The 24,296-nt window shown below is 58.9% G+C and overlaps 4 protein-coding genes across 7 annotated transcripts; 2 read left to right on the forward strand and 2 right to left on the reverse strand.

Moving 5' to 3' along the window:
- The first annotated feature begins 100 nt into the window (after positions 1-100).
- LOC106112109 (bromodomain-containing protein 8-like) lies at positions 101-9,002 on the forward strand. 2 transcript variants are annotated; one of them, XM_055812455.1, is made up of 7 exons: positions 101-3,095; positions 4,187-4,468; positions 4,860-5,063; positions 6,380-6,525; positions 7,199-7,285; positions 7,723-7,791; positions 8,740-9,002. In XM_055812455.1, the coding sequence occupies exons 3-7, from the start codon at positions 4,869-4,871 to the stop codon at positions 8,972-8,974; spliced, it is 732 nt and encodes a 243-aa protein (XP_055668430.1). In that variant the 5' UTR covers positions 101-3,095; positions 4,187-4,468; positions 4,860-4,868; the 3' UTR covers positions 8,975-9,002. The 2 variants fall into 2 exon arrangements, with proteins under 2 accessions (XP_055668430.1, XP_013150144.2); XM_013294690.3 differs by lacking the exon at positions 101-3,095 and having other exon boundaries at positions 3,116-4,468.
- Positions 9,003-9,508: 506 nt separating this feature from the next.
- Positions 9,509-10,956, forward strand: NHP2 (NHP2 ribonucleoprotein). 2 transcript variants are annotated; one of them, XM_055812457.1, is made up of 4 exons: positions 9,509-9,689; positions 9,771-9,840; positions 9,917-10,022; positions 10,718-10,956. In XM_055812457.1, the coding sequence occupies exons 1-4, from the start codon at positions 9,539-9,541 to the stop codon at positions 10,832-10,834; spliced, it is 444 nt and encodes a 147-aa protein (XP_055668432.1). In that variant the 5' UTR covers positions 9,509-9,538; the 3' UTR covers positions 10,835-10,956. The 2 variants fall into 2 exon arrangements, with proteins under 2 accessions (XP_055668432.1, XP_013150143.2); XM_013294689.3 differs by having other exon boundaries at positions 9,511-9,689; positions 10,749-10,956.
- Positions 10,957-11,354: 398 nt separating this feature from the next.
- On the reverse strand, positions 11,355-16,591 carry N4BP3 (NEDD4 binding protein 3). Of its 2 annotated transcripts, none has more exons than XM_055813050.1 (5): positions 16,436-16,591; positions 14,246-14,689; positions 13,480-14,034; positions 12,989-13,246; positions 11,355-12,762 (listed from the first exon to the last, which is right to left on the reverse strand). In XM_055813050.1, exons 2-5 carry the CDS (start codon positions 14,657-14,659, stop codon positions 12,190-12,192), a joined length of 1,800 nt encoding a protein of 599 aa, XP_055669025.1. In that variant the 5' UTR covers positions 14,660-14,689; positions 16,436-16,591; the 3' UTR covers positions 11,355-12,189. The 2 variants fall into 2 exon arrangements, with proteins under 2 accessions (XP_055669025.1, XP_055669026.1); XM_055813051.1 differs by having other exon boundaries at positions 14,246-14,692.
- Positions 16,592-21,138: 4,547 nt separating this feature from the next.
- Positions 21,139-23,846, reverse strand: B4GALT7 (beta-1,4-galactosyltransferase 7). The gene is made up of 6 exons (XM_055813091.1): positions 23,731-23,846; positions 23,284-23,643; positions 22,428-22,653; positions 22,076-22,159; positions 21,785-21,889; positions 21,139-21,604 (listed from the first exon to the last, which is right to left on the reverse strand). The coding sequence occupies exons 1-6, from the start codon at positions 23,775-23,777 to the stop codon at positions 21,449-21,451; spliced, it is 978 nt and encodes a 325-aa protein (XP_055669066.1). The 5' UTR covers positions 23,778-23,846; the 3' UTR covers positions 21,139-21,448.
- Positions 23,847-24,296: the final 450 nt, after the last annotated feature.

Consider the following 24,296-nt stretch of genomic DNA (forward strand, 5'->3'; position numbering starts at 1 on the left):
TCCAGCGTACAGTGTGCAGTGTCCTGAGCATCACAGCTCTCGGCAGTGAGGAACCCTGGTTTTGCACAGGTGTGCACACCTGCCTTGAATATCTGCAAATATAACTCTCTTCCAGTCATCAATAGAGCAGGCAAGCATCGCAGAACTTTGACATTAGAGATAATCGATTAATCGTGGGAATGTTGCCTGGTGCTTGGATGGAGGGGAAGATGCCCTGCTTGAGCGTGTGAGATTGTGGCACTGTTGTGATGAAACAGGAGATCTAATTGTGAGAAGTTAAATATTATCGTCTTGTTGGAGCTTTTCCTAAGACACCGATGTATTGAAATGTACTTTACATTCTTTCCCCAGAGATTTGTCAAGGGTACAGTAGTCTGAGTGAAAATCTGTGATTCCAGCAGCTGTAAGGCATGCCAGTACCTGGTGTCACATCTGAGCTTGTGAACTGTTTCTCTGCTGGAAATTACAGGTCTTTTCCTGAGCAACATGGATGCTTAACTGAGGTGTAAGTTGTCTGTAACAATTTTCAAGGCACCTTATTTTCTGCTCAGATGACCTGTGAGATGAAACTTGCATTATCTTCTGCCCCTATGACCTTCCAGGGAAAAAAAAAAAAAACAACCAAACCCACTGTCCTTCCTGATGCTTGTAGTAGCTGGGAGTGGTTTGCACTTCTGTGCAGCCGGTACAGGGTGCAGCTTTCTGACACACAAATTGCAGGAGACTGAGTCACTGGGATTAAGACCAGAGGGATTAAGACCAGAACTCCTGATTTTCACAAGCTTTGTGTTGAAGCTGGTTGTGCCTGCTGTTGAGTCCCATGTATGGCTGGGGTGTATTTCCACCAAGAGTCACTCTACTGATGCTAGAAATGTAGAATCCTTTGGTTTGCTTGCTGATTAACTGTCCTTCACTACTAAAACCAGGAACAGATTCCTGATTTGAATTTTGATGTCCTCAAGGTTCCAGAGATGACATGTTGTTAATTTCATCCTTCAGAAAGTTCTTTGGCTTTCATGTATTTTATGGAATAATTTAAGTTGGGGATAAACTTTTTAGTAGGGCCTGTTGTGATAGGACAAGGGATGATTGTTCTAAGCTAAAAGAGGGTAGGGTAGATTCAGACTAGATATAGGGAAGACATTTTTACTATGAGGGTGGTGAAACAATGGAACAGGTTGCCCAGAGAGGTGGTAGATGCCCCATCCCTGGAAACATCCAAGATTAGGTGCGACAGGGCTCTGAGCAACTGGTCTACTTAAAGATGTCCCTGCTTATTGCAGGGGGGTTGGACTAGATGACCTTCAAAGGTCCCTTCCAACCCAAATCATTCTGTGATTCTATGACTCAGTTGTCCGTTCATCTAGTCCAACCTGCTGCTCAAAGCAGAGCCAGCTTCCAAAGTAGACTGGGTTGCTGGGAGCCTTATCTAGTCAAGTTTTGAAAAATCTCCAAGGATGGAGATTCCCTAACACCTCTGGACAACTTGTTTCAGTGCTTACCTACCCTCATGGAGTGAACATATACCCGTCTGAATTTCATTTGGTGTAACTTGTCATCACTGCCCCTTCTCCTTTCACTGTTGGCCTCTGAGAAGAGTCTGGCTCTGTCTCCTCTGCCCTGTCTTTGTTCATGTTGAATAACCAACATTGCAGCACGTGGGAAGACCTTTATTATGCCCACTAGTAACTTCCTTTCATTATGGAAAGCATCGCTGTTTGTTGCTACCCTTGGTTTTTTCTCTTAACCAGGTATTTTTCTCTAAATGAGCCTTTCCTCTTGTCCCATGACACTTTAATAGCCTTTAATGATGTTTAAGATCTTTAAAAATCTAAGCTACAGTTTTCTCTACAGAGCTCCGTTGACTCTTTCCCAGGTCATCAGCTTATGCTCTGACTACTAATTCTGTTCTTCCTAGTACTTTGTTTTAATCTGTCTAGTACAGAGCTAAGGCTTAGTGTGCTGCATCTCCTGACATCCCTTCTTTTATAACAATCGCCTCTTGCTGTGCTTGTGCTGTGGCTAACTCAAATGACAGGTTACACAGCCTAGGTTTGGTCACATTATATGTAAGATTATTTAGGATTCAGTAGTGAATCCCAACGGGTTCTAAGGTTTGCTCCCTCTCTCAAACTGGTGTAAAACCTTCCCTGTTGACATTTTAATTAGAAACAGTCTCAGACCCATCCCAAGAGAAAGTCTCGTGTGATTTCTGTGGCAACTGCTGATAATGATGATTAATTTGGTTTTCCAACTGGCCCTATTTTCCACTGAAATGTTTGGCACTGATCGTGCGTCATCCCCACTGATCATCTGGCAGCTCTCTGATGTTTTTGATGAGGTTTGTTGTTGTTATTTGCTTTTATGTCTTTAGCAAATTGTTCTCTATTTTTCCTTCTTTTTTTTTTTTTCTGCCTACTTTATTGCAGATTCTACATTTCATTTACTAGAGTTCAGGCTTTTATCATTTTTCTTGTTTTGACATGTAAGTTCCTTTTAAAGGCTGTCTTTTTTATTTCTAACAGCTTTTTCTGGTACCTGCAAGGGTTGCGCAGTGTCTGATCTCTGCAAAGTGAACTAAAACTTTCTAATTTGATAATGATTCCTTGCTGGTGACTTATGGAGCCAACATAATTAAGAACTGTCAGGCAGTTCTTAATTAAAAGTTGAAGTCTGTATAATTTTGTCCTTTATTTTTTGTACAGATTTGGTGTGGAACTAAGCAGTCTAATTTCACTCATCCCACTTGTCTTGCGCTAATGCAGCTGTTCTGCTCTCCGGCATCTTGAGTCTTCCAAGATTTAATAAAACCGAACATAAGGCCGAAGATCTTTTTAATCGATGCTTATGCCCAAGTTCCCTGGGCTTCCTGATTTTAAAATGCTTATCCCTCTCAACTGGAGTACAGAAAGATGATCACAAGTAATTGGATTACTCTAGGCTACGGCTTCTCTGGTCTTCAGCTGAGCTGTGGTGGCTGGTTCTGCATCTGCAGCCAGCTCTGCTGATGGTGCAGGAAAGCGCGTATGGCATGGGGTTACTCTGCAGATGAAATCACAGTTTGCCCAGCTCCTTCAGCTGGAAGCTGAGAGCAGGTAATGTTACCCTTTACCTCATCAAATTTTACCTGTTTTGAAAGAGGTTTCAGAAGGACAGCCTTTCGAATCCTAGCTCTGCTTGTAAGTTCATAAAATAAGCAAACAAGCTTTCTCACCCCAAACCCAATGGATTCATTATTTCTCCCAGTTATGCACCATAAGCTGTATTTGTAGCTGTGCTAGCAGTCCTGAGAATGCAAAAGGAGATCAGTGAGAAAGGTCCTTGTTCAAACCTTTGGAAAAATTAGGTTGTACATAATTAACTGAGAACTCTAAAGACACTGCTAACTAATGCATAGAATTCTCCATAGGTACAGCATCCAGGTAGCTGAGTTCAGTGGCAAGATACAGATTTTTCTAACAGCCTTTACTGTTGTTGCTGTGGCTCTGCAAGCAATTCCCCAGACTTGGAGAAATCATAGTGGACTTGTGCAGTAGAAGACACTTAGGCATGGACTAATGAACAGAGATTAATTGAATGGTTTCTTCCTTCTTACAAGAATGCTAACTTACATTTTCTGAAGTATGGAGAACTGTCCCCTGTCAGTGTGTGACTGTGTGTGGTTATACAGCCAGCTAAATCACATCTGTCACTTTCAAAACAAAATGTCTGTAAGGTTTGTAGTAAGTTACAGTATAAAAAGTTCTCAGGGGGCAGCAAAGGGAATTGCAGTGACTTGTCCTTGGAGTCACTCATGCATAACTGTCAGCAGCTCAGGAGTCCCAGCATGACTTGGTTTGAGCTCGCTGCTGGATGCCTTTGGCTCCTTAAACATGTAGCAGCTGGCAAAGCCACATGCTCCTACCAGCTCTGCACCCCCTAAGCACAGTAACCAACCAACCCCTGTGCAAGGGGAGAGCACAGCAAAAGCACCAGAAAACCTGAAATTCAGTTGCTCTGAAATGGCAGTTTGTGTTGCAAAGCTGCAGCCCTGCCACACACTGTGTGGGCTCAGGTGTAGGCTGCTCACCTCACAGAGTCTTCCCGTGTTTTTGCTCTCTGAGCATGTCAGGAAGCAAGCTGAGCTTTGCAGTCCTGGATCAGGGTACAAAGAAACTTCTGTCTCTCTCTTTATGTTTATTTGCAGGTGGACCGTGCCTCTGTGTGGTGGGAGCCTGAGACGGAGTCTCCCAGCAAGTCAGAGAACAGTGACTTCCAGTCTCTTCTCAGCTGGAATTCAAGCTTGGATCTGGATCTGGGGAGCTGGAGGAATACTGAAGAGGTGGCCCTGGGGAACCTAGAGGAGAGCGGCCAAGAAGCAGACTGTGAGCTGGAGTTCAATGAGCCTCTTTGGGAGGATGATAGTGAAGACTACCAAAAGGAAGAGAGGCCATGTGAAGACAACAGTCTGCTCCAGTTCTTCTCAGAGGTAGGGCTGTTTGGATGACAGGAAGGTGGGTGGCATAGGTCAGGCCCTCCCGAAACATTAGGTTTTCAGGGCCTCCACCATCCCTACACACACACAGTCTGGGGGAGGAGCAGATGCCTTGAGTTCATTTGCTCCCTGTCCCAAGCCTAGTCCTTCCTCCCATTTAAAGCTGGCATTGCAATCTGGCAGCTGCTTTGCCAAAACACAGCTCACCCTAAAGCACAGAGATGTCAGTGTACTGACACTGTAATAATAACACAGGGCTTCATCAGAAGATTTTGCAGGGATTCCTAAAAATGGAAAGGCATTCGTGAGTGAATGCAAAAATAGCATCTGTGCTGTTTATTTCTGCTCCCTTCACAGTCCGAAGCAATAAATCTCTGTGTTGCAGGTAACCCAAATGATGGAACCTCTCCGCATCAGCAGCACAGAGTCACCACAAACTCCGCGAGATTATTGTGGCTCTGTGAAGCGGGGTGATGGGGAAGATGTGAGGTGCCAGGAAAAGACCACAGGAATATCAGCCACAGGAGCAAAAGCAAGTCAACTACACATCCTGGCAAAAGATGAGAAAGAACACTTCCTGGAAAGAGAGGTAGGGGAGAGGTGGTCATAAGAGAGCCTCTGGTCTGGGATGAGAGACAAGAGAATGCAGAAAATCTGATCTAGGAGAGATGGGGAAATCCCAGGTTCTGAGTGGGGAGACAGGGACATGGAGGAGACAGCTGGGAGGGGAATGCAAAAGAAATGTATGAGGCAAAGGATGTTTTTTTAATGTATGGATATGTATCTTTATGAACAGGAAGCTGGTTACAGATCAAACCCTCAGTTGTGAGTTGGAGGAATTGCTCCTTGGCAGTGTAAAGGTGACTCATGAGAGCTGGCAGTCTGCTCTCAGGTTTAAGGCAAGACTGGAATACTTGCCTTGTTCTAATTGCTGTGTTATACAGCACGCAGCTTGGCTGGTTTCAGGCCCACGTGGCTGTGATAGCAATAACCATCTGCCCTAGAGACCATCACGTCTTGGAAGCAGGCACTGTCTAGCCTGGTTTGCATCAGTTCTGTGTCTAGGGGGCTGTGGGTTCCCACCAGCCTGCAAGGTGTTGCTGGAGCAGGTAACACAGCAGTGGAAGAACAGTGCCATTTTTCCACACTCACATTTGTTCCCTTGCAAACTTAGACGCTGGAGACAGAAATAACTTTAAGGGTTCTTGCATTTCCCCAGTTCAGCCAGGATGGTGTTATTCTCAGCAGTTCCCTTGCGGTTCTCCGAGTGGTCAAAGCCAAGACACAGCACAGTGTCCACTTTCTTCCGGAGTCTGCTCCATGCTTCAGATCTGTTGAGGATTCTCAGGTGCCTCTGCACATAATCCCACTTCTGGACTCCAGAAAGCCTCTCTCCCTGCACCTGTCACTCTGCATTTTATTAGCAAATCACTACAACAATAGCAACACTCTCCTTCCTGGCTGAGTATGTTCTCTGTCATAATCATGTGGGAGTTTGTAAGGAAACAACCTTGTTGCACTCTAGGGAATACCACTATCTGTGTCTTGAGCTTTAACAAGCCTGAGGCAGTCTTATCTCAGCTCCTCAGAGCCCTCTCTACATCCATGGCTTTTCCCAGAAAAGCAGACACAACACTGGGCACCAGCCAGCTCCACAGTGTCTGTATTAGCCAGAGGTGGTTATGATCCAAAAGATCAGAGCCAGCTGCTACCGAAGTGATGGGCAGCACAGCAAAGGTCTGAATATGGTCAGACAACATCCTTCAGAATAACAAGAGAGCGAGCTAGCTCCCAGCTGAGACTGGATGCAGTGAAGGGATGTGCAGCAAGCTGGCTTCTACATAAAGGATTCAGGCAATGGGCTGCCATTTTAGACAAATCTTCCTTTTCCTCTGTGTTCTTCAGGACAAGACTCAGGAGACTCCCAGAGAACAAGCTTTAGGTGAGCTGCATCCACAGGAGATGAGTAATCAGGCCCATGGTCAAGATGACAGTGATAGCACCTCTGCAGCCCCCGTGCAGGCCTCTCCAAGCCCTGCCAACATGCAGCTGTAAGTAGTTCCTTCTACTCTCTTGCAGGCACAGCAGAACAAAGTTGTTGCCCTTGTCTCACATGAGAACGAGTGTATGGCACAAGTCACTTCCAGGAAGGTGAGATAGGCAAGGAGATCAGGAGAGGGGGAGGTAATTTGTGCTATTTCTGTGAATCTGCCAGCATTTTTGGGCATTGATCCTAGTAAGTGAGAAGAGTAGAGATTAAATAGAAAATACATGTTTCCTCAAGGCAGCTAGGCCTTGTGTGAGCTGGGCATCGTGCTTTGTCAAGCTATGTCCAGTCCAGCTCCTAGGAGAGGCATTACCAGCCCCCTTTAGGCAGATGCAAACATGTCAATCACACGCAGCCTCTGCCATATGTGTGATCACCTGGGCTGCCTCCCAAAGGAAAACTGTGGGGGTTTGGAATGAGAAACTGAATAAAAACCACCTTAGTAAAGTTCTAAACTTCAGAGTAGCGTGAGTTTTTCTATCCAATTTGATCCAGCCCTTTAGAGCTGCTCAGCTCTTGTTTCTACCTATTGCCCTGCATCTTCCTGCATTCTGGATGTTTAGTTGTGCATTCAGATGCAGAAAGCTTCCACCATCCCAGCATTGCTGCATCCCAGCAGCACTGCCACCTCCACTTTGTCTCATGTGTGATGATCTGGCAATATATTCCCTCCACAGGGTGCAGCTGAATTGGGATAACCCTGTGCAGCATTTGCTCTTCAAAAGAACTTTCCTGTCCATTTGGAAGATGATAGCCAGTCACAGGTATATGGGGGCAAAGTGTTGGATTGACATGGCTCCTGAACACATTGCCCCGAGTTCCAGCTCCTGTGTCACGAGGCCTTGTCCTCCCCTCCACAACAGCTGCCACAAGCTGGCTTGTCTCTCCATGGCTTTGCTTCTGGCTGTCCTTGCAGCAAGAACAGCTGCACGCTGCAGAGCTGGAGAGAATACTGCATATTTATTTCCTCTGCTTAACATGGCAGAGCCCAAGTGTTGCTTCCTACACAGCCGGTACAGCCAGCTTCAGTGAGGGGCTCAGCCCCCTCCCATGCTGAGTCACGCCAGCCACCAAATACTGGCTGTTGCTAATCAGCCGTGGCCCTCTCAGCGAGCGGGGAGAGGTAGGCACTGCTCCATGTTGCAGTGCTGGCTTTGGTGGAGAGGTGGACAGATGTCATTCCTTGTGCTTGTTCCTGTAGGTACAGTGGCCCATTCCTGAAGGCAGTATCAGAGAAACAGGCCCCTGGATACAGGGATGTGGTAAAGAGGTGAGTTTGTGGAGGAAGCACTCGCTAGCTGATGTCTCTCCATTTTTTCTGTCTTCCCTGGTTTCCAAAGGACCAGTGGGATGGTTTCCTCGTTCCTTTTCCCAAGTCTGGCTGTCACCAGCATCTCCCGTTGATGTGTTAAAACTCCCTTCCAGGTGATTAGAACCTGGAAGCTTGCACTGACTCTGGAGCTGATGGGAATTGTGCCTGCCCTTAGCCAGCATTGTATGGCTGACTTTCTCCAGGCACAGCTGTAAGGCCTGTCTGAGCAGCGGATTCAGCTTCTGCAGCTGAACAGCCTCTTCTCCCCATCTTGGAAGCGTGTGCCTAAGTCGATACCCTCTCCTCATCCACCGCTTGCTGCCCAAATGTTTTACTCTCAGTGGAGAAGTGGGTCATATTTCCCAGAGAGATTAAGGGCATTTTTGAGAGCTGAATCATACTCTATTCTGGTCACAGTTGTGCTCTCTGCAGCCATTCATTTTCTCATTCTGTCAAAATAAGGGAAGTAATATTTATTGTCCGTCATGTTCCCCTTATCAGCACTGCTATTTTTGCTAGTGGCACCATTTGATTTTAAGGGGTTTTAATAGATACCTATTTTAGTAACTTTTCTTTCTCCACTAAGACCTGGACTGTCTTCATGAATAACTAGAACTGCTCTGCTTGCCTTCTCTGGAGCTCAACATCAGATTTCTTTTAGAGGTGACTGCTAATGACCTGCCAAGTTGATTGGATAGCAAGTGCTGCATTGGCTAAACTTACTTTTGTCTGACTTAGAATAAAAACATTTCTCACTCCCCTTCTTTGTCCTGAACAATAAAATTGATTGAAAATAGCTATGCTTTCAGGGCCATGCTGGAACAAGTGTAAGCACATTCCTGCAGAGCCTGAAGAATGCCTGGCCCTGGGTTGCAATTTGATTCTCCTCCTTTCCATCTTTTTTAGACCCATGGATTTAACCAGCATAAAGAGAAGACTGTCAAAGGGACACATTAAGTCTGTGATCCAGTTCCAGCGTGACCTCATGCTCATGTTCCAGAACGCGATGATGTACAACAGCTTCAACCACCACGTGCACCACATGGCCGTGGAGATGCAGCAAGATGTCTTGGAGCAGCTGCAGATGTTGTGTGAAGCCCTCCTGTGCTCCAGGGGCAGGCTGGGGCTGGGGAGGAGATAATACACCACACCTGAGGCCTGGCTCTTTCGGAGCAGTGTTGTCTCCCTGGCTCAGGCGCCTGCTGGGGCGCAGGGGGTGTGCGGGCAGTGCAGCCATGGCCCTTGGCAGAGCTGGTTGTCCGTCGGTGGTGCCTGCTAGGCGGATGGGATGAGGAACACAGCGGTTCCTGGGAGGGCCACCAGGAGAGAAACCTCCTCGCTTCCCTGGGAAGGCCGCGGCGCAGCCCTGACGTGCGGGAAGGCCCTTGGGATGAAGGAAAGGGGTTAACGCCGCCGTCTGTGACCAGCTGGGGCGAGCCGGAGCCCGGCTGTGCGCACCCAGGCTGCGGCTGACCCCGCTGCCGGCCCCGCAGCGACGGCCCCTGCTGGCTCCTTGTCCCACGTGTGTGACGGTGGCCGGAGGGGGCGGGGGCGGTCCGAGGGCTGGGGTGTGCTGCTCGCTATTGGCCGGCGCCGGGGGCCGGCAGCGCCCGGGGCGTTGCCGATTGGCTGGCGAAGAGCCGGGAGCTGTCAGTCCCGCCTGGCGGGCTGCACATGTCCCGGAAACGGAAGTGGCGGCGCGGCCATGGCGCGGGAGAAGCACCCAGAGGCGGCAGCGGAGGCGGAGAGAACGCCTGAGCGTTCGTACCAGGAGCAGCTGGATTTCCTGAACCCCATCGCCCGGCCGCTCGCCTCCCGCAAGCTGACGCGCAAGCTCTACAAGTGTATCAGGAAAGGTGTGGCCGGTAGCGGGACCGGGGCATGGCGGGGGCTGGGCCGCGGCGGAGCAGCCCCCTCACAGTGTGGTTCTCTTGCAGCGGCCAAGCACAAGAAGATCCGCCGCGGTGTGAAGGAGGTCCAGAAGTTCATCAACAAGGGCGAGAAGGGGTAAGCGCTGCCCTGGCCCCACTGCCCCAGCTCAGCCCGGCCTGGCCCTGCTGCTGACACGGGCTTTCCCCTTCAGGATCACAGTGCTGGCCGGCGACACGCTGCCTATCGATGTGTACTGCCACATCCCCATCATGTGCGAGGACAGGAGCATCCCCTACGCATACGTCCCTTCCAAATCGGTAAGGGGCTGCGGCTGCACAGCCGGGAGGAGCCAGCCCCAGTGAGTGGGAGCCCGGTGGCAGCGCCCGGTCCAGGCAGTGCCTGGAGCCTTCCTGGGGAGGTGCAAATCCAGTGCCTGAGCAAAGCACCCGGTGCTTGTCTGTGGCCAGGGCCCGAGAGAGATAAACGGTCATGGCACAGATGTAGGAGTGTTGCACTATGGGACCACAGAACTGTTTGCTGTAATCGAGTCCCAGCCACACCTGGGGATGGGAGCTCTGTGGGACAGAACCAAAGTGTGGTTCCCCCCCCTTGGTTCTGCATTGGGACCTGGCTGCTTGCAGCAATGAGACACTGGCCAAAGTGTGGGGTTGGTGGGGCATACTCCCCTTTCATAGACTGGAAGTTGGGGGTAGGGATGTGTCTTTGGGACTAAACCCCAGACACGGGTGGCTCTGCAGAGCCTGGCTGCCCACTCTGAGGAAGGAGAATGGTGTGTGAGACTAGCGCCAGCCCCTCCTGGCATGTGCCACCCCAGCACTTTGCTTCTGGGATGTAGGAGCTGAGCTGGGAGAACGGTTCTTAAATCCGGCATAAATCTGGAGGGCTTGGGTTTGAAGGGCTGGCAGTCATCTTACCTGCATGAGGCCAGGGCATGAAGTGTGTTGGCTGAGTGTCCAGCTTCTCACCTCGGGGGGGATATGGCATCCCCCAGCCTCCCCCATGGCCTTGGACTGTTCCCACAGGACCTGGGAGCCGCAGCTGGCTCGAAGCGCCCAACCTGTGTTATCATGATCAAGCCCCACGAGGAGTACCAGGAGACCTACGATGAGTGCCTGGAGGAGGTGGAGGCCCTTCCCCTGCCACTGTGAAGAGCCGGGAACGGGCCGTGCCCCGCGGGACGATGGCGGGGGGCGCTGTGGGGCGAATAAAGGCGTTTGTGGGGGTTGAAAACGCGGTCCCGGTGCTGTGTGGTGGGGGGGACGTCGCGCCGCCAGGGGGCGCTGCGCCGCGGGGGGGTGCCGGGAGAGACCACTCCCGCCGCGGGGGGGTGCCGGGAGAGACCACTCCCGCCGCGGGGGGGTGCACAGACGGGGCTGGGCGGACCACGCGCGGCGGGGGGTGGTGTCTCCCGTGGTGAAACCATGGCGGGGGGGCCACGGCCCATCCCGACGGCAGCGCCCCAGGAGCCGGTCCGTCCGCCCCCGCGGGGCCCGGCCCTGCCGTGACTCAGCCCGCTGCAACGCCCCAGCCGGTTGTTCCGCCGGGCCGGGCCCGCACACCCGCCTGGCCTGGCTGGGGGCCGCCGGCACCCCCCGCCCGCTGGAGGAAAGCGAAGGCTGAGGCCGGAAGAACGAAATGCAGGTTTATTGCAGGAAAGGCCGCGGAGAGCCGGGCCGGGCCTCCCTCCTAGGAGAGGGCATGTGGGGATACCCCAGCCCCTGCCCAGACTGGGGAGCATCCCTGCCTGCATGCCCCCACCTCACCCCTCCCCCGCAGGCCTCCCAGCATGGCAGGGCACCAGGTTCCCGTCCCTCACACAAGGCACTCACCCCCCACTCGCTCCCCCCAGGGAAGCTGCGTTAACCGCCCTCTGCTGCAGCACAGCCCCAGCGCTGGTGGGTGACACAGAAAGCCACCAGAGGTGCTGGGACAGCTGCTCCCCTCAGCAGTCCCAGCACTTGCCAGGCTTTCCTCCTCTGCCTTCCCAGTGGCACCAACACGAACCAGTGCAGGCACAGGGCACTGCAGGTCCGGGACCCTGCTGGCACTGCGGCAGCTGGAAGCTCCCCAGCAAGGCAGTGGGGCTGGGGACAGGGCTTGGGCCTCTCCTTAGCAAGACACTAAGTTACTGGTTGTAGGGAACAGGGCGGCAGAGCAGGAGGGACAGGGAATGTCTGACAGGGCGCTTGGTTTCTGCCCCTAAGGGAGAAGGAATCACAGGGCAAACACTCCTGGAGTCAGAGCACAGGGCACATGCAAGACCCCGACCCTGGCACGGATGACCCTCCCCCTCGGACACTCTTCCCCCCCCCAGAAGGGCCTGAAACACTGCAAGAAGGAAAAGCTCCCTTGTCGCAACCAGTCCCTCACCCCAGGGCAGCGCCGAGCGGCCGGTCCTTGTGCAGACCCTGAGATCGTCCTGTTGCAGCAGCAAGAGACCTTCCCCCTTCACACTCCCACCGGTCAGATCTTTGAGGATTCCACCCGCTCGATCCATGGCGAGTCGGCCCCGACATCCCTGGGCTCCGATCGCAGCTGCCGCAGCTCCCGCTCCAGCGCCTGGCTCCTGTGGTACATCTCCATGTAGCTGGCCTGGAGCTCCCGCTGATACCGCAGCACCTTCTCCTTCTCCTCCTGCCAGGTTTTCCTCTCCAGCTCAAAGTTCACAGCCTGCAGCTGGCCCTGGCGCCGCTCCCGCAGCAGCTCTGCCCACAGCCACTCCACCTGCCGTTCCAGGGGCTCTGCCGTGTCGCTGTGAAGGCCCCGGCACTTGGAGTCATCAGTTTCGCAGCCGGGGAAATCCTGGCATGCCGGCATGGGGTCATCGCCCAGTGGCAGCGAGGCACCAGGCTCCGGGGGACTCTGGAAGGAGTCTGCCAGTTGTGCCAGCTGGGAGTCCCTGGCCTGGACCTCCGCCTTGGCCTCCCGCAGCTGCGTCTTCAGGCTGAAGATCTCACTCAGCTTCTGAGCCATCTCCTCCTGGGTGTCCCGGAGCTGCTGCTTCAGCAGGGAGATCTCCGCTGCCTTCTGGCACACCTGCAGGGCACAGGCAAGCACTGAGGAAGGGCTGGGGGAACAGGACCCCAGGGGTGGCAGCACCCCAGAAGGTCACCACAGCACCCCGGGGAAACCATGAGCATCACACCTGGGTCACCCCTGCCTGTCCTCTGGCCACAAGTGACACCAGAGCAGGGAACCGCTGCCCCGGTCCTGGCTTCATGGCCAGGAGGGTGGCAACAGGGAGGGCAGGAAGGGGACTCACCTCCCATTTGGTGTCCTCCAACTTGGGGCTGACACGCTCACCCTGGGGCTGCCGGAGCTTGGGATCCTCACACTGGCACTGCTGCATGCTCAGCTCCTCCTGCAGCCGCTTCTTCTCCTGCTGCGCCTTGTAGAGCTGCAGCTGCAGTGCCCGCTGCCCACGCTGCGCCTGCTGCGTCACCTGCTGCAGCCGGGCCATGTACATCTGCTTCAGATCCTCCAGCTCATCCAGCCATAGCCGCTGCTTGTCCTCAAACGCCTGCCAGCACAGGTGAACGCTGGTGAGGGTCTGTAGCCTGCCTCTGTACGGGGCAGCCCCAGGGAGGGATCCCAAAAGGTCTCATGATGTTGAGTCCTTCTACACTTGGACATTCCCAGCCCACCACCCACCATAGCAGGACACCACCTCCTTCGTTGCTCCTTCCACCCAGGCGCCGCTGCCCTACACCCCTTGCCTGAGGCACCCAGCAGAGCTCCAGCCCCACAGCTCACCTGTGTGAAGGGGTCTTCGGTCTCGCTAAGGCTCCTCTTGAGCTGCCGCAGCTCTCCTCCCGTCTCCTGCAGCCGGTCCTCCAGCTGCTTCACCGCATCCTCCAGTGAGTAGGTGAACTCGTAGGGTGGCGGTGGCTCACCGGGGCTCTGCAGCCGGCTCAGCGTGGCCATGCTTTTGCAGGACAGGGGCACCTTCTCTGGGGCCAGGGTGTCCCTGGGGCTCCGGGAAACCCTATCCAAGGAGCCCCCAATGTGGTTGATGTGGCCCATAGAGGCGCTGAACTGACTCTGGGCAGGCTTGAGGCGGGAGCCATAGGAAGGGAAGCTCTGGATGGAGTTGTGGCTGGAGTCGGAGGCCTCATCCAGGCTGATGGCATGGAGCAGGTGGGTGCGCAGTGGGCCATGCTGCGAAGCTGCTGTGCTGCTCTGTGACAGCAGCGTGTGCAGGCTCCCATTGCTCTTGGACAGCTTCTGCCCCTTGGAGGAGGACAGGCCCTGCATGGAGACCAGCCCCTTCCCAGCCACTGCCTTGAAGGCTGAAGGCCTGATGCGGCACTGAAAAGAGCAGGGTCAGGATGAGCTCAACAGCCCCACCAGCACACACCAGCACCTGGAGCCAGGGAGAACCCACTTGCTCCCAGCCCCATACCCCTGGGCATCCTCAAATCCCCACATCCCATCCCAGGCCACAGACTGTTACGCTCTAGCTCCACCCTCTCACAGAGCGGGATGTATATCAGGGCCGGCATGGAGCCCACAGCCTCACCTTGTCGAAGCGGCCCCTCTCGGGCAGAGAGCTCTTGGAGAAGTCGGCCCCGCGGTGATGCTCCCGGGAGCAGCGCTCAGGGGACCGGTTCTCACGGTCACTCTCATAGTCCCGCTTGTAGCAGGCACCCGACGCCTGGTGCTTCCGCTCCGACCGCGTCTCCTTCTTGGCCCCATGCAGGTAGCCAAAGAGCTCCCGCTGGCTCGGCCCCTTGCGCAGCAAACCGTCAGGCTGCCGAAGCCCCCGCGAGCCCCCCAGCGGGGCCCGCAGCTCCAGGGGGGACAGATCCTGCTTCTCCACCAGGCTGCCCACGCTGCCCATGCTGCCAACAACGCCGATGGGCTCTGAGGAGAGGTAGGTGCTGAGGATGCGGGTGTCAGGCTCACAGGTCACAGGACCCTGTGCTGCTGCCATGGAGGATTAGAGAAAAGCCCAGTACCAGCACTGCTGAAGGAGAGACAAAGTCAGCGACGCCAGGCAGCCGGGACTTCGAGCACCCCAGCACCCCCTTTCCCAGCCAGCCCCGAAGGCTGACCTGGGCTCGTGGCGCCGGGAGAGACCTGCCAGGTCCCAGGCAGCCGCCCAGGGGATTTGGGAGCAAAGCGAGCCGGGGCTCCCCCCTGCCACCCCCCCCCATGGCAGAGCTCCCTCCCACACCCAGCCCCACCTCCCGCCCGCGGCCGGGGCCGCCACCACCGAAACAGGCACCTGCCGCCCGGCTGGGCGAGTTCGGGAGCCGGCAGCACCTGCCCAGGCCTGGCGCCAGCCCCGGCCCAGCAGCACGGAGCCACCCCGCCGGGACCTCGGGCTCCGGGCACCCTCTGGAAACCTCCCCAAAGCGACCCTGGGGGTGCCCAGCGCCAGGCTCATCGGTTCGGCCTCCCCAGGGTGCGCAGGGGCCAGGCACCCCTCCAGCCCCACGGGGACGCTTCCCGCATGGCACAGGCTCCCACCCCACGCAGGGTGAGCTCCCCAGCCCCCCTCACGGTCCCGCTCCCTCTGCGGGCGCTCCCAGCCCGGCACCAGGCAGGGACGAGGCGGCCGCAGCCCCTCCACTGTGTGCGTGCGGGGGATGCTGTCACCGGACATGGCTGGAAGGGGCAGGATGCGGACGGGACAATGCAGCTTCCTGCGCAGGTGGCCGCGGGAGGAAGGACGTGTGAGGATGGATGCCTTCGGCCTCAGCTCCGGCCCAGAGCTGGGGAAGGGGACAATGACCTTCAGAGGCCGCTCCGGCGGAGGGGACAGGGCGAGCGTGGCAGGGGGGAGGTAGAGCCCCCGCTGCGGCTCCCGGCCCGGGTTACACCCAGGAAGCTGCCCTGGTTCTCAGCACCACGCACCGGGTAAACAAACACCCGCTTTTAATTGCTGCCACGCACAAACCTGTCTGACAGCTCCCGGCCTGCGCTGTCACCTCCCTCCGCAAGCCCAGCACCTGCTCCAGGCATCGGCACCCCGCGAAGGGCAGCAGGGATGGACCCTCTGGGAGGGTGCGGGCTGCCTGAGGTGCCACCGGGCGCGCGCGGGGATGGGGGACACGGGTTCCCCATAGGGGGAAGCTCACGGCATCCAGCCCCCGGTACCGGGGCGTCCGCCGGGAGCAGCTCGGCCGAGCCCCGCAGCGGCTCCTCCCGGCGCTGGCGGCCGAGGAAGTAGGTCAGGCTGGGGGAGGTCTGGGAAACGCCGCGGGAGCCCGGAGGTGTCCTGCCTGCGGCGGGGAGGTGTCACCCCCGCGGCGGCAAAACACCGGTCTGGCCAGCCCGGCTCCTTCCCGGGGTGGCGGCCGCGATCTGGTCCCAGCCCCGGCCGTGCCCCCTCCGAGCCCTGCCCGGCCAGGACACGGCCACAGACCCAGCCCCGTCCCCCCGGGCGCGAACCGGGGGGCGGCGGTCGCGGGGGACCCGCCTGCACCCCCTGCGCACCCCACCGAGCCCGGCCGGAATTTCCGGCGCGGAGCGGGCGGAGGGGGAGGTCGGTCGCCGGGGCCGGGCCCGGCCGAGCGCGCTGCAGCCCGGGACAAAGCACCGCGCGGCGGAGAGCACCGGGGGCGGGGAGGGGAGGGAAGTGCTGCACCGGGGCGCACCGGGAGGCGCATCGGAGTTCCCCGGGAGGCGCAGCGGGAAGCGCAGCGGGAAGCGCACCGGGAAACGCACCGGGGCTCCCCGGGAGGCGCACCGGGCCCGCACTCACCATGCCGGCGGCGCTGCGCTCCCGCTCGGCTCCTCTCCCCGCTCCTTCCCTCGCCGTGTTTGAACGCGCCCCTCGGCCGCGGCGGCGCGGGCAGCGGGCGGAGCCGGCACCGGCAAATCGCGGCGCGGAGGCGGGCGGCGGCGGCGGCGCGGGGAGGGCGGGGCGGGGCGGGGGGAGGAGCAGGAAGGGGGCGGCCCGGCCGTGCCCCCCGGCGGGGCGGGGCGGGGCCCGGGGCGGGCCGGGTGCGCGCAGCGCCGAGCGCCCCTTGCGCAAATCCCCAGCGCGGAGGAGATACCCCCCTGCGCCCGCAATCCCCTGGGCTACGGCCCCGGGACCGCCGCCGGCGGCTCCAGCCGGCCCCCGGTGGCCGTCATGGTGGCGGGGGTCTGGTGGCAGCGGGCCACACCGCCCACCCCCGGCCCGGGGCAGGAGATGCGTTTTGCTCAGCCTCGTCGGCTGCACCAGCCCCCTGCAGGGGGGGGCGCGGGGTTTCGGCTCCGTGGGACACTCTGCGCCCTCCTCCGGCGGTTCAGCCCCGCGTGTCCCCCGCCCCAGCACCCACGGGTGGGCAGGAGCCGCCCGTGCTGTCACAGCTCACCCCACGGGCCGTGGCACACCGCGGGGGCATGGCGTACCCCCGTGGGGCTGCCGCCTGGCCTGGCACCGGTGAGACACGACACACTTCGTCCCTCTGAACCAGCCCAGCCGTGTCCTGGCCGGGAGCCGGTTTTGTCCCTCGCCACCCCTGCAGTGTGCCAGACATGGGGAGTGGGGATCCCGGCACAGGGCAGACCCGGTCGGTCACCGGGCATCCCGGCCTCCTCGGGGAGCAGGATGCCTGCAGCGGCCCAGCTCCATCCCTGCAGCCAGCACATGGTGCCTGTCCCCGGATCGTGCCCGCGCCATCCCCAGCCTGGGCTCGGGGACACACGCATCCGGCGTGCTTGCACAGCGGGGCCCTGCTCGCTGCCAGCTCCCCCCGCCGCGCACCAGTCCTCAAGCTGTGCTGCCAGTGCTCACCCACACACACACACTGTCCCCGGTTCCTGCTTGCCAGGCTCGCCTGTTCGCAACATCCTCAGCGTGCTGCCAAGGCACACAACCGCTCCCTTCATCCCCGGCCTCCCTGTTCCCTTGCAGCTCCTTTTCACCGTCCAGCAGCAGGACGTGTGGCCTCTGAACAGGGGACCCATCGTAACGGTGCCATTTCCCATCCGGCTGGCACCAGGGATGCGTCCGTGATGCCCCAGCCCCCCGTCGGCTCAGCACAAGTGGGGCACCCCCAGCACCCCATGGGGGCAGGCGCATGCCCACAGAGGCAGGCAGTAACAGCATCCTGCCGGGGCCCTGGACCAGGCGGGTTGTGGTGATGCCACGCTGACTTCAATGGATGCTGGTCACAGCTGCACCCCTCCGCCCCGTCTGCCCTGTTTCCTGCTGCCACATCTCCACCATGGGCTGCGCCCCCCCCGAGCACATCTCCCTGGGGTGCCAGCCTCTGCAGTGCCCCAGAGCTCAGACCTGCCCCTGCCTCCCCTCGGTTTTCCCCAGCCCTGTCTCTCTGCTCACCTCATCCCCCCAGTCCCCCCCACATCACGATGCTACAGCAATTTCATGTGGTCACCAGCACACCGTGCTGGGAGCCACCTGGTTTAAAACAACCCAGCGCTAAAAGCCAGCCGATCGCTGCTCCCGCAGCAGCCCCCGCACAGCCTTGCTGACAGCAATTTGGGCCCCAGAAGGGGGGTACACAGAGGGGCAGGGCTGGGACCCCATGGGCTCTCTCTGCCCTCAAGCATCCCGATCCCCTCCTCAGGGTTGCTGTGAGCACGGGAACGCTGGGAGGCCTCCAGCTTGGCTCCACAGGGCTCCTGGGACAGCAGGCACGGTGTTATCCATCTGCAGAAAGGCGATGGGGGAAAAACCTCATCCCCTCCCGCTGGGCCATTGCTAATAACGAAGTGCGTGGGGGCAGAACGGAGCTGAGCGACCTCCGAGTTACATTCAGGGCTATAAAAGGAAGCTGGGTCTCCAGCACGGCGCCTCTTCCACAAAAGCAACCAGAGGATGAGGGGGCTGCGAGCAGAGCTGAGAAATAGCTGCCAGGCAGCGGGAGAGGAGCCTTTAGCGCTGAGCGAAGTGCGAGGTGCACATATGCTCTCTGTTTCTGCACATCTACGTCTTCATGAAACCTGCCCAAAACTGTGTCATCTATTTTGAACAGCGCAGAGCAATACTTTGATCTCCCTCCGCCAGCCCTGGCTGCGGTTCGGGCACCGGTAAGTGGCTGGCGTACAGGTGGCTGATCCCAAAACCTGTGCAATGGAGATGGGAGCGGGGCTGCTGGGCCAAAATGTCCCTCCAGCCGACCACAGCAAGGGATGCGATGGGTCCTGGGAACACCTCTGGAGTAGTGCGCCATGTATCCAAGCCCCCCTGCAATCTTCATGCCAGACAGCAGTGCTGCTTCGGGGCCGCTGGGCTGGGGAGGCCACTGGGAGCTCTGGGGCATTGCACCCCCATGTTGCCCTGGGGTGAGGACAGCCCCCCGCAGCTGGCCTTCCTGTGTCAAAATGATGCAAAGCGGCATGGCCTGATCCTCACTGCCCCGCACCACCACCTCAACCCCTTCCTCAGGAGGCAGCCCCCCTCACATACCAATCCGCAGGGCTCTGGACTCCTCACCCAGCTCCAGAGCAGCAGAGAGAAGATGGCATCAGTTCTCTCCAGACATCCTATCCTGCTGCCCCTACACATTACACAGCCTCCACACTTGGCTCTGATGCTTTTGCCTCCCTCACGCTCCTCCCCGGAGGTGCCACATCGTCAGGGCTGCTCGTCTTCCCGAGGTGGGGACAGCTTCTGTCTGGGAACGTCTGCAGGCACCCAGCAAAATGACCGCTCTGGGAAACAGCAGGCAGGGGACAGGGACAGAAGGGGGCCAGGAAACGCAAAGGGCCTGCTGTCAGCACTGGTGACAGGGCTGAACAGAGGGGTACCGGCTGCTCGGCTGGGTCTGCCCAGCTTGAGGAGGCAGCAGCACCCAAAACGCATGCCAAGACTCCAGAGCCAGCGCAGTGCAGCCCCACGCATGGCACAACCTGTGAGCCAGCCCAAGCACCCCCTGCTCCAGAGCAGCACTGCACCAGTTCACCCAGCAGGCCAAGTGGGCAAAGGAGCCTGGCACTGGCACAGGTGTCCCTTGAAAGCTGGTGGGCATTTCTGCCACCCACCCCTTGGCAGATGAGGGTGAGCGACGGCATCCCGGAGGTCACAGCGCCTGTTCGCCCCACACACAGGCAGACATGGACCAGGCACTGCTCCTGCCTGGGTCCGGAGCTGGGTCCGGAGCAGGGCATGCAACACCCCTGCCCCTCCGGCCCAGCTCTACACATCCCACTTCCCAGCAAAAGGTGCTGATGTGGCCGATGCCTACCAAATCCAAACAACCGGCAGTGCCCAGTGTCCTTCCTCATCCGCTGGGACCTTCCCAGCTTCCCCCACCTCCTTGCTCCAGCACTGCAGAGCACCCAGGCACGTTCCCAGTAGCCAGACGTCATTCACCTCCTCCTTGCTGTCTCCTGACCACACAGCATCAGTGCTCCTGCCACCACCCATCGGCTGCTCTTGCTCTGACAGCAGCAGGTCCCTCAGTCACCGCACGGGCTGGGCTGCTGGGGACCCAGCGTTTGCAGGGTGTGCCTGCCCTGGTACCTCCTGGTCACCAGCACCCCAAGGCTGAGAGCGCCACTTGCCTGGGCACCTTTCCCAAGCCGTTTACTGACCCAGACAAGCCACATCCGCAGTGGGGGGGTTGAGCCCACAGCAGAGCCCTCGCAGGCCCGGCCAGCGGTGGGGGACCGGCACTGTGATACCCTCAGCAAGTAAATACCCACCTGCCCTGCTGGAAGGGGCAGCCTGGACACTTGTCCCATCACAATATGGGAGAAACCAGCCTGGTGACGAGGCAGGGCCAGGCAGCTAGAGCGAGCGGGTGAGGTCTGCAGCCTGGGTCCCACACAGCCGTGCCTCTCCCTCACCAACCCAGCCCCCCCTCCCCGTTCCCACCTCTGAGGGCAGCATCCCAGCCCCTGTCTCACCCAGGGAAGCTCATGTTCCTCTCGGCTCAGGTGGGTTAGGGGCAACCATCCTAATTCCTGCACTTCTCCACACTATCACCCTGGCTCCAACAACACCGCGGTACGGCCAGTCCTTCCCAGATCACCTCATACAAGGCCAGAGCAGATCCCAGTTCCCCTCAGCACTTCTAGGGGAACATCAGGTTCTCCAACCCCCCCCAAAAAAGGCCGAGGCAGCACGTGCCATGGAAGGCAGCCAAGGGAGGGAGCAGCTCAGCCAGAACTCTACACCTTACTGCACAGAGAGAAGTCCTGGGCTACCTCAGCTGCTGACATCCAGCAGAGCTGCTGATGCTGGGCCTCGGGGCACAGCTCAACCACAACCACTTCCCGCAATGAAGCAACCACAGCACAGCCCTGGGGGTACCTGGCAGCTGAAACACAGGCACCATCTCACTCAGAGCCCGTTTCAGACTGGCTTGGCCTCCGAACCAGAGCAGCTCGCCAGTCCAGACAGAGCGTAGCCAGGACCAAGCCAGAAACGGGTGCACTGAAGTCAGTAAGGTGAAGGGAGCAGGATAAAGGAGTGGCACAGTGCAGCCCACAGAATTCACGACTCACAGGTGCCCTGATAGTTCTTTATTGTCCTCTGAGCTGAGTGGCAGCTCAGTCATGTCCAGCGCAGGAAAACTGCCTCCTGCACCTGCCCTGGGAGGCAGCACCAGCATCTGCAGCGACGCCACCAAGTCCCACTCTCAGCCTCTTCTGTTGGTCCCAGCAAAACCTGGTTCTTGGCCTTTTCTATTCCTCTGCATCTCACCAGAACTGCCATGCTCGTCCGCTGCAAAAATCCTGCCTGCTCCAAGCAGCCCGGTGGCAGCCCCAGTGTCTCAGCACAAGCACAGCGCACACGACTGGCACATGGGAGATGGGCTCAGCCAAACGTGCACCACGGGGTCTCACTTGTGTCACAGTCCAGCAAGATATTAAGGACGGTGCAAGGGGCTCCTGCCACACTCAGAGTTGTCTGTGACTCGATTCGGTACCTCACGTTGTTCAGACCTCCCTCCCGATCCACCTTAAACTGTTCCTGAGGAAAAGAAAGACCATGCAGCCCACGCTGGCTTCCAGCGGAGGGGGAAGCACCCACACAGTGCGCGGGGAGGGAACGCAGAGGTGGCAGGGGAGGACAGAGGCAAGGACAGCTCAGAGCATGTGGTGATCACAACCTGAATCTCCTGTGGTTCCCTTGACCAGACAGAGGTCTCACCTGCTTCTGTGCAGCGATGCGCTTCTGGTCTCTCTTTCTCCAGGCTGGGTCGTGCAGGTGCTGGAAAGTCTCATATCCAGTTGTGATTCCAGAGGGACGGCGAACCTGGAAGGAGAGCAAAGCTTCTGTTAAAGCTACTGGAAAACTTGTTGCACCTGGTGCTGGAGTGGGGAGCACAGAAGGGCTGCCTTCCCCAGGTCCCAGCCTGGGCAGCTACAGCCCGGGACCAGGCAGGGAGACAAGGAGAAGGGCAATTCCAACCTAGGAGGCCATGGAGCATCCCTTCCTTACCTGGAGACCGGCTCCTTTGATACGTCGATAAAACTCATCGTCCTCCCGTCCCCAGCCCCAGAAGCGGTTGGACATGCCGTTGCACTGGAATGAGAGGGGCACCGTACCGGCTGAGGTCCGGTCCAACACAACTCCACACACCTCAGAGGAGCAGACCAGCATCACAAGCCCTGAGCACCAGCACAGCCTTCCCTCTCCCACCTCCCACCAGCTCCCACCACAGGCTCTGTCCCCAAACCATTTTGGTTCCTTTCCCCTCTTCCCAAGCATGGAGCACAAAATGTCCAACAAGTCACCAAGACGTCATAGCCCCTGTCCCAAACTGGCCAGGCCATCCCATCCACACGCTCACCATCTCATAGTGCTGCTTGGTGAGCAGCAGGATGCCACCCACATAGGTCTTATAGTGATAGAGCGGGTGCAGCTCCGGAGACGCCACGTGGAAGGGCCCTGCCTCTGGGAAGCCATAGTCCAGCTGCTCATTGAGGGGCAGGAGATCGACGTCGTGCATTGCAATGTAGTCGGTGTCGTTGCCGCTTTCCAGAAAGCCCACATTGATCAGGGATGCCCTGTTAAACCTGCCGCGGGACCAAGGACTCAGCACCCCACGCAGCTGCCACCATCCCTTCACGTCCCTCCCCCGTGGTCCTCAGGGCTAAATGTTTGACCGGTCCCCAGATAGGGACACACAGACATGGCATCCCCTGCCACCACAGCGCGGGGTGCCACAGCTGTCCATCCTGAACCTGCACCCCGGCTTCTCCCTACACAGGCAGCACACGCTGAGCTGGAGGGCGCCACGCAGGGGCTCGGCCGCTGCAGACCCCCAGGGGCTCCCAGCTCCCCGAGGCCGGCTGGGGACCCTGCAGTGCCTGCCGGGCTGCAGGCAGGTGCCGGACAGCGAGCAAGGGGGGAAGCGACAGCATTTCCAAACCCCCCATGGAATTTCTTTGGATTTCAGCGTCACCAGATGTTTGCTGCCACAGACCTGCAACACTGGGGACAAAGCTGAAATATGTGAGTTTTCTCGCTCAGGAAGAGAAGCGAAACACCACTTTGTCCTTCTGTAAGCGCTAGAATTGGGTAAATCCGGGGGGAGCATTGCGCCCCAGCCCTGACCCTCGGCTGCCCAGTGCTGACACCAGGAACCGGGTCTTGGGCACGGGCCCCCGGGTCCCCTCGCTTGCCGTGGCGAGGGGAGACGCTACCTGAAGTGGTCCACCTGGTTGAGGATGAAGATGCGATGGCGGATCCTCTTCTTGCTCAGGAAGCGGTGCATGTAGGGCACGAAGGCCAGCAGCTCCTCGAAGCGCTCGCGGAAGGGGACGAGCAGCGCCAGGCGGTGGGGACCCCACGACGGCTCGTCCTCCGGCGGCGGGGCGGGGGGGGGCTGGGGCGGGCAGGGCTGGCGGGGGGACCCCCGGCTCTGCCCCTCGCCGGGCAGCGGCCCCTCGCCCGAGCAGCTGAGCTGGAGCCAGAGCAGCGAGGCGAAGCCCAGGAGCAGCGCCAGGAAGAAGAGCGGGAAGACGGAGCCCCGGCCGGGCAGCAGGCCCAGCAGCGGCGGGGACCTGCGGCACAGCGCGGGGGTCAGCGGGGCGACACCGGCACCGGCACCCCCACCCCCACCCGCGCCGGGACCCCCCCGCCCCGCTCACCCGCCGCCGCGCAGGCGGAGCGCGGCCCTGCGGCGGGCCGGGCCCATGGCCGCGCTCCGCCGGCCCCGCCGCCGCCGGGGACACGCTGGCTGCGCCCCGCCGCTGCCCCCCGCCCCGGAAACGGCCGGTCCGCCCCGCTGCCTTCCGCCGGGGGGGGGGGGGGGGGCGGGCCGGGGGCGGGCCCGGCACACAATGCACGGCCGCGGCCCCCCGCCCCAGCTCCGCCGGCGGCCCCCGGACAGCCCTCCCGGACACCCCCCCCGCCGGGGGGGGGGCGGGGGGGCGCAACACCCCACACACACACCGCCCGACAGCCCCCGCCAAGCTGCGACCTGCCCGGGGGCAACCCCCCCAGGTCTCTCAGACACACACCCCACCCCCTCCCGGTCTCTCAGCGCCCCCCTCCCGGGGCGTCCTACCTCCATCACCACCCCCCAGCTCTCTCAGCCCCCCTCCCGGGGCATCCTCAGCCCCCCACGCCCCCAACACCACCCCCCTCCCGGGGCATCCTCAGTCCCGCCCCCCCCCCCAACCCCCCCCCTCCCGGGACATCCTCCGCAACCCCC

Source organism: Falco peregrinus, chromosome 8, assembly GCF_023634155.1.
Source record: "Falco peregrinus isolate bFalPer1 chromosome 8, bFalPer1.pri, whole genome shotgun sequence".
Classification (NCBI taxonomy): domain Eukaryota; kingdom Metazoa; phylum Chordata; class Aves; order Falconiformes; family Falconidae; genus Falco; species Falco peregrinus.

Coding starts and splice junctions, on each gene's coding strand:
- LOC106112109 (XM_055812455.1), top strand. CDS start 4,869: ATGATGGAACCTCTCCGCATCAGCAGCACAGAGTCACCACAAACTCCG. Junction 6,526..7,198: donor AGCCCTGCCAACATGCAGCT/GTAAGTAGTTCC, acceptor TTCCCTCCACAG/GGTGCAGCTGAATTGGGATA. Junction 7,792..8,739: donor TACAGGGATGTGGTAAAGAG/GTGAGTTTGTGG, acceptor CATCTTTTTTAG/ACCCATGGATTTAACCAGCA.
- NHP2 (XM_013294689.3), top strand. CDS start 9,539: ATGGCGCGGGAGAAGCACCCAGAGGCGGCAGCGGAGGCGGAGAGAACG. Junction 9,690..9,770: donor CTACAAGTGTATCAGGAAAG/GTGTGGCCGGTA, acceptor GTTCTCTTGCAG/CGGCCAAGCACAAGAAGATC. Junction 9,841..9,916: donor ATCAACAAGGGCGAGAAGGG/GTAAGCGCTGCC, acceptor TTTCCCCTTCAG/GATCACAGTGCTGGCCGGCG.
- N4BP3 (XM_055813050.1), bottom strand. CDS start 14,659: ATGGCAGCAGCACAGGGTCCTGTGACCTGTGAGCCTGACACCCGCATC. Junction 13,247..13,479: donor CCGAAGACCCCTTCACACAG/GTGAGCTGTGGG, acceptor CTGTGCTGGCAG/GCGTTTGAGGACAAGCAGCG. Junction 12,763..12,988: donor TGGAGGACACCAAATGGGAG/GTGAGTCCCCTT, acceptor TGTGCCCTGCAG/GTGTGCCAGAAGGCAGCGGA.
- B4GALT7 (XM_055813091.1), bottom strand. CDS start 23,777: ATGGGCCCGGCCCGCCGCAGGGCCGCGCTCCGCCTGCGCGGCGGCGG. Junction 22,160..22,427: donor CCAAGCAGCACTATGAGATG/GTGAGCGTGTGG, acceptor CTCTCATTCCAG/TGCAACGGCATGTCCAACCG. Junction 21,605..21,784: donor GCATCGCTGCACAGAAGCAG/GTGAGACCTCTG, acceptor TCTTTTCCTCAG/GAACAGTTTAAGGTGGATCG.